The sequence below is a fragment of the Diabrotica undecimpunctata genome, chromosome 3 (assembly GCF_040954645.1).
Source record: "Diabrotica undecimpunctata isolate CICGRU chromosome 3, icDiaUnde3, whole genome shotgun sequence".
Lineage (NCBI taxonomy): Eukaryota > Metazoa > Arthropoda > Insecta > Coleoptera > Chrysomelidae > Diabrotica > Diabrotica undecimpunctata.
In genome coordinates, this window is record NC_092805.1 from 84,983,521 (window position 1) to 85,001,980 (window position 18,460).

An 18,460-nucleotide genomic window follows, 5' to 3' on the forward strand; every position below is an offset into this window, starting at 1 on the left:
AAAATTTGTGCTGACTCAGAAAGCCGAATTAACTGTTCTTCTATCATTTTTATCCCTAAATTTATCAAAAAAGTCTGAGGTCCATAATATTATTAGAATTTGCTGAATTGTATATAAATCCTGCATTTACTCCAGCAACATTCATAAGTCACAACCATACAACGAGGCCATCTTCGCGTGCGTCTCCCTTTTTATAATTAGCACAAGTCTAGATAGTAAAATGTAGGCGCAAACCAAAAGGAAGGCCAAGGAAAATATGGAAAGATGAAGTGACAGCGGATGTGCAAAATTTGATAGACGTGAGAACCTGGAGAAGTAAGGCAATATGCGAATCTACAAGATCATAATCCGACCAATAGTGAGCTATGGATAGTAACTTGGGTATTAACTTAAAAATCTGAAAACCGCAGGGATATCTTTGAAAAAAAAAATATAATATATACAGTGTGGAAACCACTTATGGAATAAAATTGTTTGTGTCCTTATTATAGAAAATAATAAAAAACTCTGAGACACGTTAACTTTTAAATTTAAATGTGCGCTTTTTAAACATAAATTTAAATGTACAGGGTGATCCGCGCAAGTCTGGCATAGTCTATAATCCTTATTTTTAATGAAACACCCTGTATATTTTTCTGTTTTTAAAAAATTCTTAACAAACTGATTTCAAAGAACTATATCATGTAGGATCTATAATGAATAATACAAGGTGAAATTTTGAAATTAATAATTTATCACGTGTTATGGTATTATTACTGCTAAATACAGACAATACACTTCTACCATTCTACTTCTACTTCTACTTATACCATTCTACCATTAAAAAAAACCAAACTTCATTGAAGATGAGATGAAAGTGGATATTTTTTTAAGTGTCGCAGAGAATCCAACGTCAAGTTCACGTCAAATTGCACGTCAAAATAATTTGAGCCACACAACTTCCTAAGGTGTCTCCGTGAAGAAAAACTTCATCCATATAAATTGACTTTTGTGCAGGAGCTAACAGAAGACGATCCAGATCGTAGAATGGATTTCTGCGAAAGAATGATGGATAAAATTAACACAAATGAAATAGCTCTTGGTATCTTTTTTCTGATGGCTCAACATTTAGATTGAACGGAGAGGTAAACCGACAAAACTGCAGGTATTGGTCGGCGGAGAATCCTCATTGAATGCGTGAGACACACACTCAGTATCCTCAAAAGTTGAATGTTTGGGCAGGTATTATAGGAGATCATATTATTGGTCCTGTATTTGTAGATAGTAATTTGACAGTTGAAAAATATTTAAGCATGCTAAGAGACGATGTTCTTCCTCAGTTGGCTTACTTATATCCCAATCCAATAGATCCGACCCTACCGCATGAAACTGTCTGGTTCCAGCAGGACGGTGCAACATCCCATTATGTTTTAATGGTGAGAAATTACTTGAATGAAATCTTCTTCAATAAATGGATTGGACGAAGGGGTACTATTGAGTGGCCAGCTAGGTCGCCAGATCTTACGCCTTTGGATTTTTTCTGTGGGGTTATCTCAAGAATAAAGTATATGCAACACAACCAACTAGCATTGAAGACCTCAAAGAAAGGAAAACTACAGAAATACGGAATATTTCACCTCAAACTTTAAATAAAGTTCGGGACGAGTGTGTTATTACCAACAACAAGGTGGAGAACATTTTGAGCATTTATTTTAATGTAATCCAATCAATTACCTCGGGCATTCTATGAATTAATTGTCTTGAAGAAAATTATACTTAATTTCAAAATTTCACCTTGTATTATTCATAATAGACCCTACATGATATAGTTCGTTGAGATCAGGTTGTTAATGAGCTTTTAAAAACATAAAAATATACAGGGTGTTTCATTTAAAATACAGATAATGGACTATGCCAGACTTGCGTGGATCACCCTGTACATTCAAATTTTTGTTTCAAAAGCGCACATTTAAATTTAAAAGCTAAGGTATCTCAACGGTTTTTATTATTTTCTAAAATAAGGACACAAACAATTTTATTCCATAAGTGGTTTCCACACTGTATGTAAAGAACTACGTTTATCTCAGTATGTCCGCCTACAGTGTCTTCAATGGGCAGGTTCTATATTTAGAATAGAAGAAAACAGGCTTCCAAAAAAACTGTTGAATGCAAGAATGCAGGGGAAGAGATCTACTGGAAGGCCGAGAAAGTGATGGAAAGATGATGCGGATGAGGAAGCAAGAAATCTCCTTGCAGTAGATCGTTTAGGAGAAAGGACACAGACAGTAACGAATTTAGAGGTTTGCCGAGTGAAGTCAGGGTTCGAATTGGGCTGTATAACCATAGGATGGATTGTATCCTAAATATTGTTTCGAAAAAGCACATTTCTCAAAATTTAAATAGAGATCAAATTATTTTAAGTCTTTGAAGACACGCGCCTTTGTTTTTATAGGATAATGTCATCGAAATTTAATTGAATTTTTGACAAGCGGAAAGAGCTGGTCTATAATTTACGTTTATTCTGAAGGAGCATTTACCATCTCGATAGAAAGTCAAACATTGGGTAGGTATCCCGATGTGTTAAAATAGTTTGAATATAACTTCCTTCTTTGTCTACTTGTAGATTCATTTAGATTTTGTACAAATCAAGTCGACGAAATACTGAATAATTTACACCTACTAAATTGTCAGTGACACAACTAAGAACTAACCTCATTTGCTATTGTTACCTTTTAAAATTATTTCAGCAGTTTTTGGACAGTCTAGTTTTTTTTCTAACATTTTCTCTGGATGCATATATTATACCTTTCTTAGAAAAAGACTGGGTTGACATTGAGATGCCCTTTTTAATACACATTTACATTATTTATATGATGTTTGATGTATCGTTAAAATCATTAGTAAAGCTTACCTGCAGTGTTAAAAGCCTTGCTGTAAGTTTTCCTATTGGGATTATGAAAAAGACTTATTCTGGAACGGTGAGTTTTTAAGTGCAGGTCTAAATAATCTTTCCTTTTATATGTTTGTCCACATTCTGAACAAGCGTAAGATACAGGTAAATCCGTGGAATGTTTTAACCTAACAAATTAAATTAGCATTATAAAAAAATTAAAACAGAATCATCTTCAATGATAGTTACTACATAATAAACTAAGAGTTATTAGGTTGAGCGACCCGTGAAAATTGGCTTTGCAGTTGAAAAGTATGCGTAGTCTTATACTACACAACACACACTCTAACGAATGGATTAACTCATCGTTGTTACGCTAATCTATGTTCAAAATCATAAATATGACATAAAAATATTAATGATTACATTCAATCTTTTGTACACAATGCAAACATCGATATTAGCATTTATTTGACACAACGTTCTATGCGCGTGTACCAATAATGTTTCTACAGTGAAACAGTTCCTGCAGTTTCAGAACAATTAAAATATTTCAAGAATAAAATAATTAAAAAACCTAATTAAGTACATCATCCTGTTAGATGCCCACCCCCATCAAATGGTTAGTATTACCCGTTACACAAAGCTGCTACGTATTAGTAAAATGTATTTGAGAACTACTTTAAGACGGGTCTTATTTATAATTTATATTTATAATTTATGTTATTTATAATATAATTTAGAGTTATATTTCTTCAAATACACATTTAAGGAAAAAATTCAAATAAAACGAGAGAGTATCAACTGGCGAATATTATAATAGAAAAACGAGGTTATAAACTTTATTTGGTATTATAGCAATAAATATACACAGTAAGAAATGGGGAGTGAGAGACAGAAAAAAGGGAAGAATAGGATGAAGGAGAAAGATGAGCAAGGAGGGAGAGAGGAAACACTCTTAAGTGATCATTCCTTAGGCGTACGTGTTTGTAGGCGACAGTTGATATAACTGCAGAATTATATAATAAACTGAATATTAAATAATAAAATTGTCAAAATTACATATTTTTCATATACAAAATGATTCAAATTTTCAAACCTACAAATACTGTGCAAATATTTGAAGAACAAGATAAAGTAATAAACTAGTATGATCGTCATTTGGCATGCAAAAAGCATGATTCGATTACAATCATCAAATGAGAAACTATATTTCATTATTTTAATTTTTTGGAAGCAGGATGTTTATTCTAAACAAATCCCAAGGCGGATGAAGTCTTCCTGACAATTTGCTTTTCTTAATGTGAAGTTTATATATATATATATATATATATATATATATATATATATATATATATATATATATATATATATATATATATATAATATTGATACAAGTGTACATCGGGTTGCTACAGCTAACCTACTGAACGCAGCTAAGGGTTATGATGACACGTACGCTAAACAAAAAAAAAAAAACAGTCTAGTTTGAGCCATTACGATGGAGTGGACGGACAAAGAGAAGCGTATTACTGTCATTTATAAGTGAGAAATATAAAGAATTGTGTTTTTGAATTATAAAAACCGTTAAATATTACGCGTATTTTTGTGTATCGTACTGTTAAGTTGTTTTTGGATACAGACGGAGTAAGCGACCGTAAAAGATTCGGCCGGCATCGCATGGCTCGTACGCCACAGGTTATTAACGCTGTTAGATCAATAATTAACCATTAAAGATGGAATTAGTAAAAATAGAATGATATATCTGGATGGTAAAATGATTGTGAAAAGTTATAGTTTTAAGTACCTAGGATCGGTGTTACAGAGTAATGGGGGAATAGATGGAGATGCAAGCAGTAGAATTAGAGTTGAATGGATGAAGTAGTGGGAAGCGAGTGGTGTGTTATGTAGCAGAAAAATTCCAATAAAGCTGAAGGGAAAATTCTATAATTCTATAAGACTAGCTATGACATACGGAACTGAATGTTGGGCAGTTAAAAAGAAAGAGAAACAACGAATGCATGTGGCGGAAATAAGAATGCTTAGATGGATGAGTGGAGTGACAAAAAACGATAAAATTAAGAATGAGTATATTAGAAGTCTAGGGGTGGCACCAATTGTTGCCAAGATGAGAGAGCATAGGTTAAGATGATTTGGTCATGTTCAACATAGAGACGTTAATCACCCAATACAAAGAATTGCTGATCTGCGGGTTTCTGGAAGTAGTAGAAGAGGAAGACCAAAAAAAGATCAGGGGAGGGACGCTTAGGAAGGACATATTACGGGTATTAATATTAATTTGATCCAAGATACAAAATTATGGGGAAATGTAATTAGGGAAGCCGACCCTGCATAGGGATAAAAGCAAAGAGAATGATGATGATGAGTTTAAGAATTAACCGAAATACTGTACGAAAACAAAAAATCATGTTTCGGAAAATAAGTATTGAGCCAAGAACCATGAGTCGCACTATCAAACAAGGCTTGGGGACTTAGGACTTTCAAACGACAAACAGGACAACGTCTTACCGTTGCATTAAAACGATATAGGAAAACAATTAAGATGCCTGTTGTCGTTGTACGGTGAAAAGCGTTACAACGAAATCTTCTTTACAGATGAAACAATGTTTACTGTAGAGGAAACCTTCAAGAAGCAAAACGATAGAGTTTTTGCACGGTCATCTAAGTAAGCCCGCACTGGTGCTAAGGATCGAACGAGGTCTCATTGATGGTTTGGTGGACAGTGTCGTATATGGCGTCACTTCTTTACATTTTTGTGAAAAGGGCGTTAAAACAGCGGAGCTCCTAAACCACAGTATGTTCCAAAATAGACCATGGGTATTTCCACATGACTCTGCATCTGCGCATAAGGCCAAAACTAATTCAACTCTGGCTTGAAATGACGTACCCAACATTAATAGTAGTGACCATTGGCCAGCAGCCAGCCCATCTTAATCCACTTGACTACAAACTATAGGTTTTTTAGAGGGCAGAGTCTGCACAAGACGTCACCATTATCTGGAGTCATTGAAGCTGGTGGAGACGATACACAATTTTCCTATGAATGTCGTACGTACAGTCATTGATGAATGGCCTAACAGACTTCGGTGCTGTATTCAGCCAAATGGCGGCTATTTTGAATAAATTTTTTGTAGTTTGTATACTCAGCGTATTCTACTGATTATGATGCAGCGTCCCTCACCTAGTCGTTCTTCATGTTTGCCCACAATTGTCTAATATTCGCTTTTCTATGCCATTTTGTACCGGCTTGTTTCCTTATGTCATAGACCCATCTTAAATTTGGACGTCTTCTTGGTCTCTTGACGCTTCTTGGATACCGCAGTGTAATTCTAGTGGACCATCTATCGTCACTTCTTCTCGCTAAATGTCCCGCCCACTGCCATTTTTAAGATTTAATTCTGTGGATTACATCAGTGACCTTGGTTTTCTGTCTGAACCATTCTGTTCTTTTTCGATCTCTCTTTGTTTTACCTAGTATACATCGCTCCATTGACCTTTGAGTTCCGCTATTATCTCTTTCTTTAGTGTCTAAGTTTCGCAGCCGTATGTCGTGATTGGTAGTATACACTGATCGAATGCTTTTTTCTATAGGTGGAGTGGCATCTTCGATTTGAATATAACTGCATTTCTACCAAAAGATGCCCAAGCCAGTTTCATTCTTGAAGTAAGGAGCCAGATTTATGTATTAATTGTTCCAACATGGTTTTTGTTTTTGTCAAGTTTATTTTTAGGTCAACATCATTTCTAGCCGCATTTAGGTGGCTTATAAGTTCTTGTAGTTCTGCAGAATTATTAGGAATCAGAACGATGTCGTCTGCAAATCTTGGATGGCTGAGGTATTCTCTATCAATTAATAGGTCTATGTTCTGCCAGTTCATTTTGCTGAATATATTTTCTAGAGTTGCGGTGAAGAGCTTTGGTGATATTGCGTCTCCTTGTCGGACGCCTCTAGTAGTGGGAAATTCTGGAATGTTTCCATAAATGTTTACCTTAGCTTTTGTTTGTTTGTATATATTTGCTAAAGTCTCTATGTACGGTCTGTCAATGCCTTGGTTGGTCAAAGCTTCTATTACTGCCTTGTGATATATAGAATCGAAAGCCTCGAAATCTATGAAATACGATATAATCCAGGATAGTGAATCCAATTCTGCCACCTTGTTCTCTTGGCTGTGCAGCATCTAATGCATTTGTTAATCTGTTGTTGACGATTTTTATGCAAAGACCTAAAAGTCTATTAGTAATCTTGTATATGATTGGTAGTAGACTTTTAGGTCTGTAGTTTTTGATATCCTCTTTGCTACCTTTCTTATGAATGAGAATTATGTTTTCTGTATTCCAGTGGTCTGGTATGCATCTTAATCTTAGACAGTTCGTAAATATGCCTGCTAAGATTTTCCACGTTGTTTTGCCAGACTATTTAAACAGTTCCACTGTTACACCATCTATTTCATCTGCTTTACCGCTTTTCATTTTTGCAATTGTCGATTCTACTTCTTCCGGAAGGAATTCTGGAAGTACTGTAGCATTGTAGTAGTAAATTGATTAATGATCAGTGTAGTAGTGTATGTGGGCTCGGGAGATTTAACCCGGAAGCCTGTTGGGTTTATTATTAATTCTTAATCATTAATTCTAATAGTATTAATCTTAGCATTAGATTTAATATATATATATATATATATATATATATATATATATATATATATATATATATATATATATATATATATATATACTCAGTGACATTAGTAGTGTTACACCCAGAAGGAATAATTTCTTGAACTTAATGTTTTGGCAACATGGTAGATTTAAATCAAGAATGAAACGATAACGTTGTCAAGAATTTTTATTAACAAGTAATCAAAAAAAAAATTAATAATAATGTGTTTGGCGACCCCGCAGCTAAATACACTCCTATACGTCTAAACATGACGAATACATGACAAAATGAGATGATCGATGTCTGCTTGTGGCACTTCGTTCCAAACAACTTGAACTTCATATGTTAACTGTGTCAGAGTCTGTGGAGGAAGGTGCAAAGTGGACAGTCTCCTTCCCATCAGATCCCATACATGTTCGATAGAATTTAAATCCGGAGCACGGGGCGGCTACGACAAAACATTAACGCCAGCTTCTTGGAGAAAGTCCATATTTTGACGCGCTATATGGGGACGCGCATTGTCTTGCTGAAAAAGGACGTATTGACGGCCGTCGAGATAAGGCAGTAAAGTGGTTTGTAAGATGTCATCATCATAACGTGCAGCTGTCATATTGCCTGCAATAAATACAAGTGGTGATCGGCTACAATAGGCAATGGCCCCAAACCATTACTCCAACTGTCCTGTGTACATTGTGTACATGCCTCTCAACAGCAAACCCGGTATCTCGTCATTCTCCACTGCGGCGTCTTACCATGCTAACCATCATGCATTCCTAAACAGAATCGTGATTCATCACTGAATGCTATATTACGCCATTCTGCCACCCAATGCTGCCGTTCTCTGCACCAATTCAAACGTTGATGACAGTGGTCCACAGTCAAAGGAAGCACTAGTCGTGGGCGAAATGAAACTAGTCCAAAGGCTCGAATGCGACGGTATAATGTACGCATACTAACAGGTCTACCTACTACTCCAAACCATTGGTCAGCAATTTGACGCGTAGTAGCAAAACGGGATCGCAGAGCCAGTAATCTAAAGCGCCTATCTTGACGCTCTGTGGTACGCCTCGGTTGACCAGTTGGTCTTCTTCTTGTTCCTCTACCTTCGTTTGTCCACACAAAGCTGACACGCATAACCGTCATTGCCGTACAATTAACACGACGGTCAACTTTGCGATATGACAAACCCATATCTCTATACGCCATAATTCTACCCCTGTCAAACTCGCTAACATGGTGGTAATTTTGGTGTCTTCGAACTCGAGGCATTTTCTTACACTGAATACAATTAGACTGAGGAATAATAACTAAAAATTTCTATACGAACCGGTTTTTACAAATCGGTCTCTTCACAAAAAAATTTAAAGATAAAACTTTATTTTTACAAAAAGTAGAAAAGATAAAACATTGGTATTGTTATCATAGCATGCTTTAAATATAGTCATTATGTTGCCAAAAAATTAAGTTCAAGAAATTATTCCTTCTGGGTGTAACACTTCTAATGTCACTGAGTATGTATAGTTTGTTATTTCCTGACCGTGAATATTTAAATAGAAACTTTTTTATTTCCTGGGTTTGTCGGTCTGATGTAAATAAAACTATTTAAATTTGGCTTAAACGTTTCGGCAAATTTGCCATTTTCAATTAAGCACTTTATTAAACTTTAAACATGACATTTTTACATTTAAATTTCATGTTTACACTTTTTTAAAAAGTTTAACATGGATTAAAAATTGGTATCTGACATTGACAGATGACATCTGGTAGATATTTTAAAGTTTGAGTGGTTCAGGGTCTTATCTTAAAAATCTGCCATAGTACATTTAAAAAACAACTCAATTTATTAAATTATGATACATATTCGCGATTGAAACTGAATGTAGAGGGCAGGTCGATTGCAGTGTCATGGCCATGGACGTATAAATAAATAGCCGATATAAATGGTATAAACAAACATAACAGTCTAATTGCATTGCTTTTGCATGTTTAGTTTGGTTTAAGACGAGTTATTTTTATCATTTAAAAATGGAAATTAGCCTAATGATATCTTTGAGTATTGTGGTGAAGCAAAGAGACCATTGGTTGAAGGGGAAGAAGTTTTCAAGTGATGAATTCTTAAATTTTAACTTTAATGTTTGGAACTCTCTTGTGTATTGATGAATCCTATTTTGTGTATACCTGGAAACCCAGAGTATAATGTTCCGTGTAATGTTTGTCTTACTAATATATGGATTATTTTATATTATTCCTGATGTTTTCAATATGTTAATTTTTATTTTATACTATTTTTTGACATATTGTAAGTACTTTATTGTATATTAACATAAATAAATACCTTGAACTTGACTTTATTGTAAGATAGTTCATTTGATTACATGAAATCAACCTTAACTTAAGGTTACCTGTCAGAAAAGATCATAACACATGATTTGTCTTTAAAAGATTCCATAATAAATCATGATAAAAAAATCTCATGATACTATCCCAACATGGTAAGTATTTGTATTTCTGTTATTTCTTTATTTACTTATATCTAAAAATAAATTATGTATTCTCGATATGTTATTGACTTAATGATAGCGGTATTTTCTTTTTATTGATTTCCTCTTTTTTCCTCAAGTTTTCCAGTTTAGGAAAGAGAAATAGGGAAATATCTTTTGTTGATCTTGAATTGCATTGAGGAACAGAACAATATCGATTTGATTTAAAATACTTTTACGTGGTCATAATGCTGAAATTTACTAAAAAAATTTAATAATTCTATTCAAATCAACAGCTGTCTGGTTTGTTTATACCACTTTTAGTAGTTTAAATTTATTCCGCCAGAGGTCAGATACTTTGTTTTCAATCGCGAATTGGAAAGATCTTTGATGTCAGTCTTATTATTGATGGAATTTGGATCTTTTTTTATGTGAATCATCTCCAATATGCATCTTTTATTGTAATTTTGTTCTTTTTCCAAAATCTGTACATTTTCAAAATCAAAAGAATGGCTATTTTCTAGAGAATGTTTGGCTAGGGCTGTTGTGTTTAATGCCTTGGTTTGTATACTATGTTTGTGTGCAACCATTCTTCTATGTAGGTATTTGTGTGTTTGTCCAATATATGTTGAATTGCAGTCTTTACAATTTATTTTATAAATAACATTTGATTGATGGTCTTTATTAACCAAGTTTAACCAAATTACAACGTAAACGTTTAGAGATATTTATTAAAAGATTTTCCCTTTGTAAGCGTTTTGCATACATAATTAGGCAATATAATGATGGCAATATTTATCCAAATTAAACTTAAAAACACACTTGTTAAAAAATTTAATTTTTTGTATAAAATTGCGAAAAGTATAGCTCCTTAGCACATAACAGAATCGCTAAATTTTCACTCAAGATCCGCCACTATACAGTGGTATCCCGACAATTACGTAGTAACCCTCATAATAACCTCTATAAAAAATTACTTTACCTTGTGTGTATCCTCACTGACTGTTCAGAGCTAAATTGCATGTCGCAACTGGGACACTCTACGCTATTACTTTGAATCTGCGTACAAATTTGGGTCATCATCAAATGTAAAGGGGTATGTTTCTTTAGTAATTCCTCTGTTTTAAATTTCATTCCACATTGTGTACAACTAAATACATCCGGATGGATTGTTTGATGTACTTCCAATTCTGCACGAGTTGTAAAACTAAAAAAAGCCAATTAGATGTTAGTAATCAAAGCGCACAAAATAAAAAAAATGAAAACTGACAGTGTAGTAAAAAATATCTAAAGCGGAATATCTTTCAGTGGAAGAATAGTAAATAACATAAGATTCGCCGGTGATATTGATATGCTATCAGACCGCCTTGAATCTTTACAAGAGCTTGTGAATCGAACGGATGATTATTGCAGTAGATTTGGACCCAAAATAAGAAACTACTAATAAAGATATAATACTAAGCTACTATTAGCACTACACTTTACGTTTTAACCTATGGACTGTACGCATCTGCATGAAATTTCTTAGTACGTGATTTGGGTGTTCCCGCAATCGGTCCTTGTATCTTTTTATTCGATATGTAATTTCTTCCTTTACATAAGTTATTTTGCATTTCGATGTGCGGCGTAGTTGGTGATATTCCACGGTATATTTAAAATCATCTTTAGTATTTTGAATTGGAACCTTTGTATAATTTCTATATTAGAATTTGCCGTTGTTCCCCACATAGGTCCATACTGGCTTCAACACCGCTTTGTATAGTAGTAATTTTCGACTTCATGTATGTTATTTTGCAGGAGCTCTGATACGATGTATGGGTTCTTGTTGGAACCTAAGATCGCCATATCATCTGAAAATGTAGCTGTTGTTGTGGCAGGTGATGTTGGCAGGTCGGCAGTGTAGAGTAGATACAGGACAGGACCCAGTACACTTCTTTGTGAGACTCCCGCTCTTATGGGTTGTAGTTCTGTTTTTTTATTATCATATTTGACTCTAAAACGTCTATGTGTAAGGTATGACGTTAGTTGTGTGTAATAGTTTAAGAGTTTAACAACTCCTCAACTTATTGCTGAGGCACCCCTGGAGCCATACCTTGTCAAACGCTTGTCCTATGTCTATGAACAGAGCGGAACAATATCAGGATGCCTCGACGTCTTTATGTATTCTCTTTACTACTCGATGCACTTGTTGAATGGTACAATGTTTCGCCTGAATCTAAATTGGTGAGTTGGAATAATTATTCCCTTGTCTTCTAGAAGTGGTGTTAGTATTGTTAGGGAAAGTTCTTCGAACACTTGGTGGAGAGCACTGGTAGTAGGCTGAGGGGCCGATATGATTCCATCCTTTCAGGTGGTTTACCTTGTTTTAAAATGGGTGTTATTTCAACTAATTTCTATTGTGTTTGGAAATAGCTGATTTTCATGATTGAATTGAATAAATGTGATAGCTATGTATATCCTTTTTCCGGCAGCTCTTGCAATATTTATATTGTGATGAGGTCGTACCCTGGGTCTTTTTTAGGATTGGTATTGAATCTTATTGTGGTTTTTATTTCACTTTTTTTAAATCTTATTTCTGGCAATTCTAGTTTGTACAGTGCTCGGTTTATTGTTTCCTCTCGGTTGTGGTCAGTTGTTTTATTGTAAATGAATACAGTTAATAGTTGGTTTGCAAATGTCTCAGCTTTTTTTTTGGTGTTTTTAACCATCCGCCACGTTCTTGTGGTATATTGTATTGGGGTCATTTTAATTTTCCGAGACGCCTACTATAGGGAGTAGTTTGTTTGTTCCGTTTTATCTAGTTGTTTTATGTATTTACTGAATTGTAGTATCTTTTCCGTTGCTATCATTTCTTTTAGCTCCCTTACAGCATTTTTCAGCTCCGTTTTTGTTTGTGGCGATCTAGTTCACTCTTCTTTTCATTGTTGCTGGGTGTTATTGAGTCCCAGGCAGCTTGTTGTATAACTAAGTTAAAGTGTCCTACAGCATGTTCTATCTCTTCGTTGGTCTTTAGGGAAATGTTTAGTTGGACTTTCTTCTCCACTAGATGTTTAAAGATGTTCCAAATTGTTTTTCGGTTATGTAATACACATGGTTTTTCTCTGTTTTCGGCAAAAAATGTATGGATGTAAGAAGAAGAGGAAGAATAGAAGAGGAATTTCTTGGTTTTAAAACTTGAGAAAATGGTTCAACACCTCTACAACCGGACTATTTCGAATAGTTGTCAGCAAAATAAGGATAGCATGTTGATCGCCAACATCCTGAACAGACAGTCACTGTAAAAATGAAGTGAACGAAAACAGAGAGAAAGGACACATATTTACTGCTTTTTGATGCAGTAAATACATAACGTATCATGTAACACTGATTTCATATTGACGCCTACTAAAAATTTTTTACTGATTCCAAGTCGGAATCATCAATTTTTCAATAAGTGAGAGATCCGATCCATGTCAGGTAAATTTTTTATAAGTCACCTTGGTCTGTCCATTATGTAGTTGATGAGACAAATACCAGAAATACCATCCAGAAATTATTTGTCCGATTTGCTCAAATTCCAGGCTCTTACTATTATTTTATGTATCTAATTAATACGACTCATCATCATCATCAACTAGCCTCTAACGTCCACTGCTGAACATAGGCCTCTCGCATGCTTTTCCACTTAGTCCGATTTTGCGCCATCTGAATCCAATTTGTAGTCACTCTTTTTATGTCATCTGTCCATCTCGTTGGGGGTCGACCTTCTATTTATGTTAGCTTGTATTCGGGGTCTCCATTCCAAAATTCTTTTTGTCCACCGGTCATCAACTGATCTTGCTACATGACCTGCCCAGTTCCACTTTGGTGTTGTTACCCTTTCAATAACGTCTGCTACTCCTGATCTTTTGCGTATAGTAGCATTGGGTATTCTATCACGTAGAGAAATCCCTAACATTATCATATTTATATATAAAATGCAGTCCAAGCGAGGTTTATTCTTCTTGTCAGCTCGATTGTTTGGTTGTCTCGACTTATTCTGATCTCATGGGCCAAGTATTTATAGGAGTCAACTGGCTCAATATTTTTGTCTTCTACTGACACGTTTTTGTTGTGGACTAAATTTGTCATAAATTGTGTTTTTGAAAAATTTATTTTAAGACCAACTCTCTTTGTGGCAGTATGGAGTTCTTGGAGCATTATCTGTGCCTGATAAAAGCTGTCTGCAATAAGAACGATATCATCTGCAAATTTAAGGTTATTTAAAAATTTTCCATCTACATTGATGCCCTTTTCGTTCCAATCTATTGTTTTACAAGCGTATTCTAGCAAAGTTGTAAATCATTTAGGAGACATGTTGTCTCCTTGTCGAACGCCTCTTTCAATAAGAAAGGTTCCAGTATCTTCATTAAGTCTTACACAGGCTGTAGCATGCTGATAGATGTATCTGATGAGGGATATGTATCGATGATCTATTCTACATTGTGTTAGAGCTTGGAGCATTTCACTTTGATTAACCGTATCAAATGCTTTTTTAAAGTCGACAAAGACAAGTATCAGGGGTCTATTATATTCAATGGTTTTTTCAATCAACGACTTAATGGTTTGCAAATGATCATTTGTTTCGTATCCAGCTCTAAATCCTGCTTGCTCGCAAGGTTGATAGAAGTCTAGTTTTGATTAATTGATAAGACTACCGTCCACATATTTAATAAGTTTTGCGGGTATATCGTCACTTCCTGAGGATTTGTTATTTTTTAGATGTTTCATTGCATCCCGCACTTCTTGAACTGAAGGAGGTTCTAATAGTGTATCGTTTCTTGTACCTCAAAAAGTACAAGAAACAAGTACCTGAAAGTAGTTATTTACAGCGTTTGTCTGTCCAATAAGTCTTCTTTTGTATTGGGTATATGTCACTTCTTATCTTAACACATTCAGCCGTAGTTTAAATTCTTTTCTTGCATTATTTAGGGTTTTATAGTATTTTCTGGTTTGATTTGCCTTTTTAACGTCTCGAGCTTTTCCAATGTTCCATTTTTAAAAACTCGCTTTTTTCCAATGTTCCATTTTTAAAAACTCGCTTTTTTCTTCTATGCAAGAACTACTCTTCTCCTAAGATCTTAAAATTATTCTGAAGCTATTTTATTGTGGTAACTAAATGCAATTTACTATTTTTCTTCGGAAGCGACAATTTTACTTTAAAGTAAGTTTATTTGACGTTTCGATTTCCTCTTCGGAAATTGTTCTCAATACAAAACATTAATAATTTAAAAAATCCTTCTAATAATTTAATTTTATCTGACTCATTTATATTGACAATTCAGGAGATGATTTTAAAATGATATAGTCAATATTTTTGAATTGCGTTCCTGGGATGACTTTATTTAAAGATAGTTCATTCGATTACATGAAATCAATTTTAACTTAAGAATACCCGTCACAAAAATCATAGCATGTGATTTGTCTTTAAAAAGACAATCACATGTTGTGATGACAGTAAACTTCTCCTGTTAGTTATCCGATAGTAAATCATGAGCAAAAATCTCATGATACTATCCCGACATGGTGAATATTTGGTGTTACATTTAGTTTAATCTTAATTTTACCAAACTCTGATTTTATATGTATGTTACTTTAAAAAATAAATTATCCTTGATAAAGTCGTCCCAGGAACGAAACTCAAAATATTGACAATATCATTTTAAAGTCATCTACTTTAAAATATAAAATATATGTCCGAATTGTCAATATGAATGTCAGATAAAATGAATTAGAAGAATTTTTTACCAAGTAACAAAAACACAATTTGTTTAATTTATTAATGTTTTAATTAATTTATTATTAATTTGTGGTTAATTACCAATGCAACAATACGAGGTTCTACAAACCCGAAAGATTTTGCCACTTTAATTTACTACGCAGAACCTGGTGCATACTCAACCATACCAAACGCATCAGGACTCAACAAGTTTGATAAACCTATTACATAAAGGCATTACGTTAAACAAATACTAGAAAAATGTCCCCAACATTATACAAAGACAATTTCCAAGATTTTGTGACGTCATAGTCGATAAATTATTTCAATAATCTTAATGATTAACTCAAAATTTGTGTTTATAGAGTAAATGATATTTTGTAGTACGCCAAATCTTAAAATAAAGAACATTGAGACTTACTTTTTATCGCACTGAAGGCATATATGTCCATGACTGACCTTATGTCTTATCATATCCTTATATCTAATAAATTTCATTTTACACAGGCTGCATTCGGTATCTTGGTCCACTTGAATGCCGTGAACTTGTGTGAGATGCGTCTTGATACCTTTAAGTGTTCTATAGTCGGATTGGCAATAAGAACAACTCAAGAGTTTTTTTATTGGCGGTGGTAAATAAGAATGATCACTATCGATAGTCTCCAAATTATTTGGTACATCTTTATCCCCCTCGTTTGATGTTTCCACAAAAACCACGCTGTCAGTGATTTCCATTTGTTGTTCATTTGATTTGTCGTTGTCGTTTTCAAAGATAATTTGAATAATTTCCGTTTTATTTGTTTGTTGGTCAACGAATTCTATAGTTTCTTTAAAACGATTAACAATTGCTTCTGATATGTTCTTGGCATCGAGATCTTTTTCTTTTTTAACATACTCCTTAACATTTTTTGGATCATCGGAACCTAAAAGTAAGAATAAAGTTAATCAAAATATATAGACGAAATCATATCACAATATACTAGTGATTCTTTGGTTCTAATTAGACGTTTTAGACAAACTTGACCTAATTAATAACTGAATATTTAGGATATGAGTTTTTTGGAAATACCCAGTTATTATAAAATATTTATAGCTTTTTGCGACTGTTACTTTTTAAATATTGCTTATTATGCATGTTTACGCCCAAACCATTTCTGTACTATTTAAGTGTGGATGGTATAGTGCAAGGTTTTGAAGAAACATGCCCACTTTCCTAAAGTATTTTGTCAAATGTTATTGAATGATTTTTTAAATAAACCAAAAACATAATAATATAATACTGTATTTTATTTTCCACTAATAAAAACGGCACTGGAAGTGACCGAGAAGGGGAAGCGTAGCTTTCTTATCGTCTACGCATATGCTCCTTTTCTAACTTGGCTGCACCCTACTGAACACGACCAATAATCAGAAATACGTATATACGGTTGCCTTCCATCGATATTCTATTTAGTTTTTTGTTTACCTGTTTTACGAGACTTGCCATTACATTTTAATTTTATTATTCACTAGCATTAACCCTTTCTATTTGTTTTAAACGTTTGGCATTCCTTTCCTCAGGTATCTGTAGCTTCCTCCGTGGTTATCGTTGGTTGTTGCCCTGGAAACCATTAGGTTCTTGTAAATAGCTCTAATGCCACAAATTGCTCTTGTAGTGATCTTCCCAAGTTAACATGCCCCTTTTAAAACTTGGCTGATGTACATCGATATACATACTTTGTTTTTTGTTTTTCTGTTTTGCGGGTCATGCCATTATATTTTACTTTTATTATTCACTCGTATTAACTTTTGTATTTGTTTTAAACGTTTTAACGCGTTTGGCGTTACTTTCCTCAGGTAGCTGTAGCTTCCTTCCTGGTTATTGTTAGTTGTTGTCCTGCAAACTATCAGGGTCTTCTACTCTAATGCCACAAATTGGACGTATTGCTCCTATAGTGATATTTTCCCAAGTTAGTATGCTCCTTTTCTAACTTGGCTGCACCGTACTGAAGACGACCAATAGTCAATATATATATATATATATATATATATATATATATATATATATATATATGTATATATATTTATATATATATATATATATATATATATATATATATATATATATATATATATATATATATATATACATATATATAAAACCTCAAGCAATATCCCCACCAGTAAGAAAAACTACAGACACACAGAACCAATGGGCAAGAAGCGATAAAGAAAAATCAGAATTATTTGCTGAACATTTAGCAACAGTATTCCAACCACACAACAATGAAGAAGATCAAGAAATTATTAATTATTTAAACCCAGAACAACCATCAGTAAATCCAATAAAATTAACAACACCCAAAGAACTTAAAGAAGAAATCTTAAGACTGAATATCAAAAACCTAATAACATCAAAAATGCTAAAAGAATTACCAAAAAAGGGTATAGTAATCCTTACATATATATTTAACGCAATATTAAGATGTAATTATTGGCCTAACAATCTAAAAATTGCAGAAATACTATTATTCCCAAAACCAGGAAAGGATCCAAGTGAAGTCTCATCCTATCGACCTATCAGTCTATTATCAACAATCTCCAAATTACTAGAAAAACTTTTAATAAAAAGAATAGATCCAGACTTTACAGGCGCAGATTGGATACCAAATTATCAGTTTGGATTTCGACGAGAACACTCAACTATCCAGCAATGC

General features: G+C 33.9%; 1 protein-coding gene across 1 annotated transcript in view; it reads right to left on the reverse strand.

The window, feature by feature from the left end:
* LOC140436989 (uncharacterized) overlaps positions 1 to 18,460 on the reverse strand; it is a 72,643-nt gene that overhangs the window by 12,943 nt on the left and 41,240 nt on the right. Inside the window, exons 7-9 of the mRNA XM_072526197.1 lie at positions 16,186 to 16,687; positions 11,010 to 11,234; positions 2,891 to 3,057 (exon numbers count right to left, since the gene is read on the reverse strand). Of these exons, the coding sequence (XP_072382298.1) occupies positions 2,891 to 3,057; positions 11,010 to 11,234; positions 16,186 to 16,687 (894 nt within the window). The remainder of the gene's footprint in view (positions 1 to 2,890; positions 3,058 to 11,009; positions 11,235 to 16,185; positions 16,688 to 18,460) is intronic.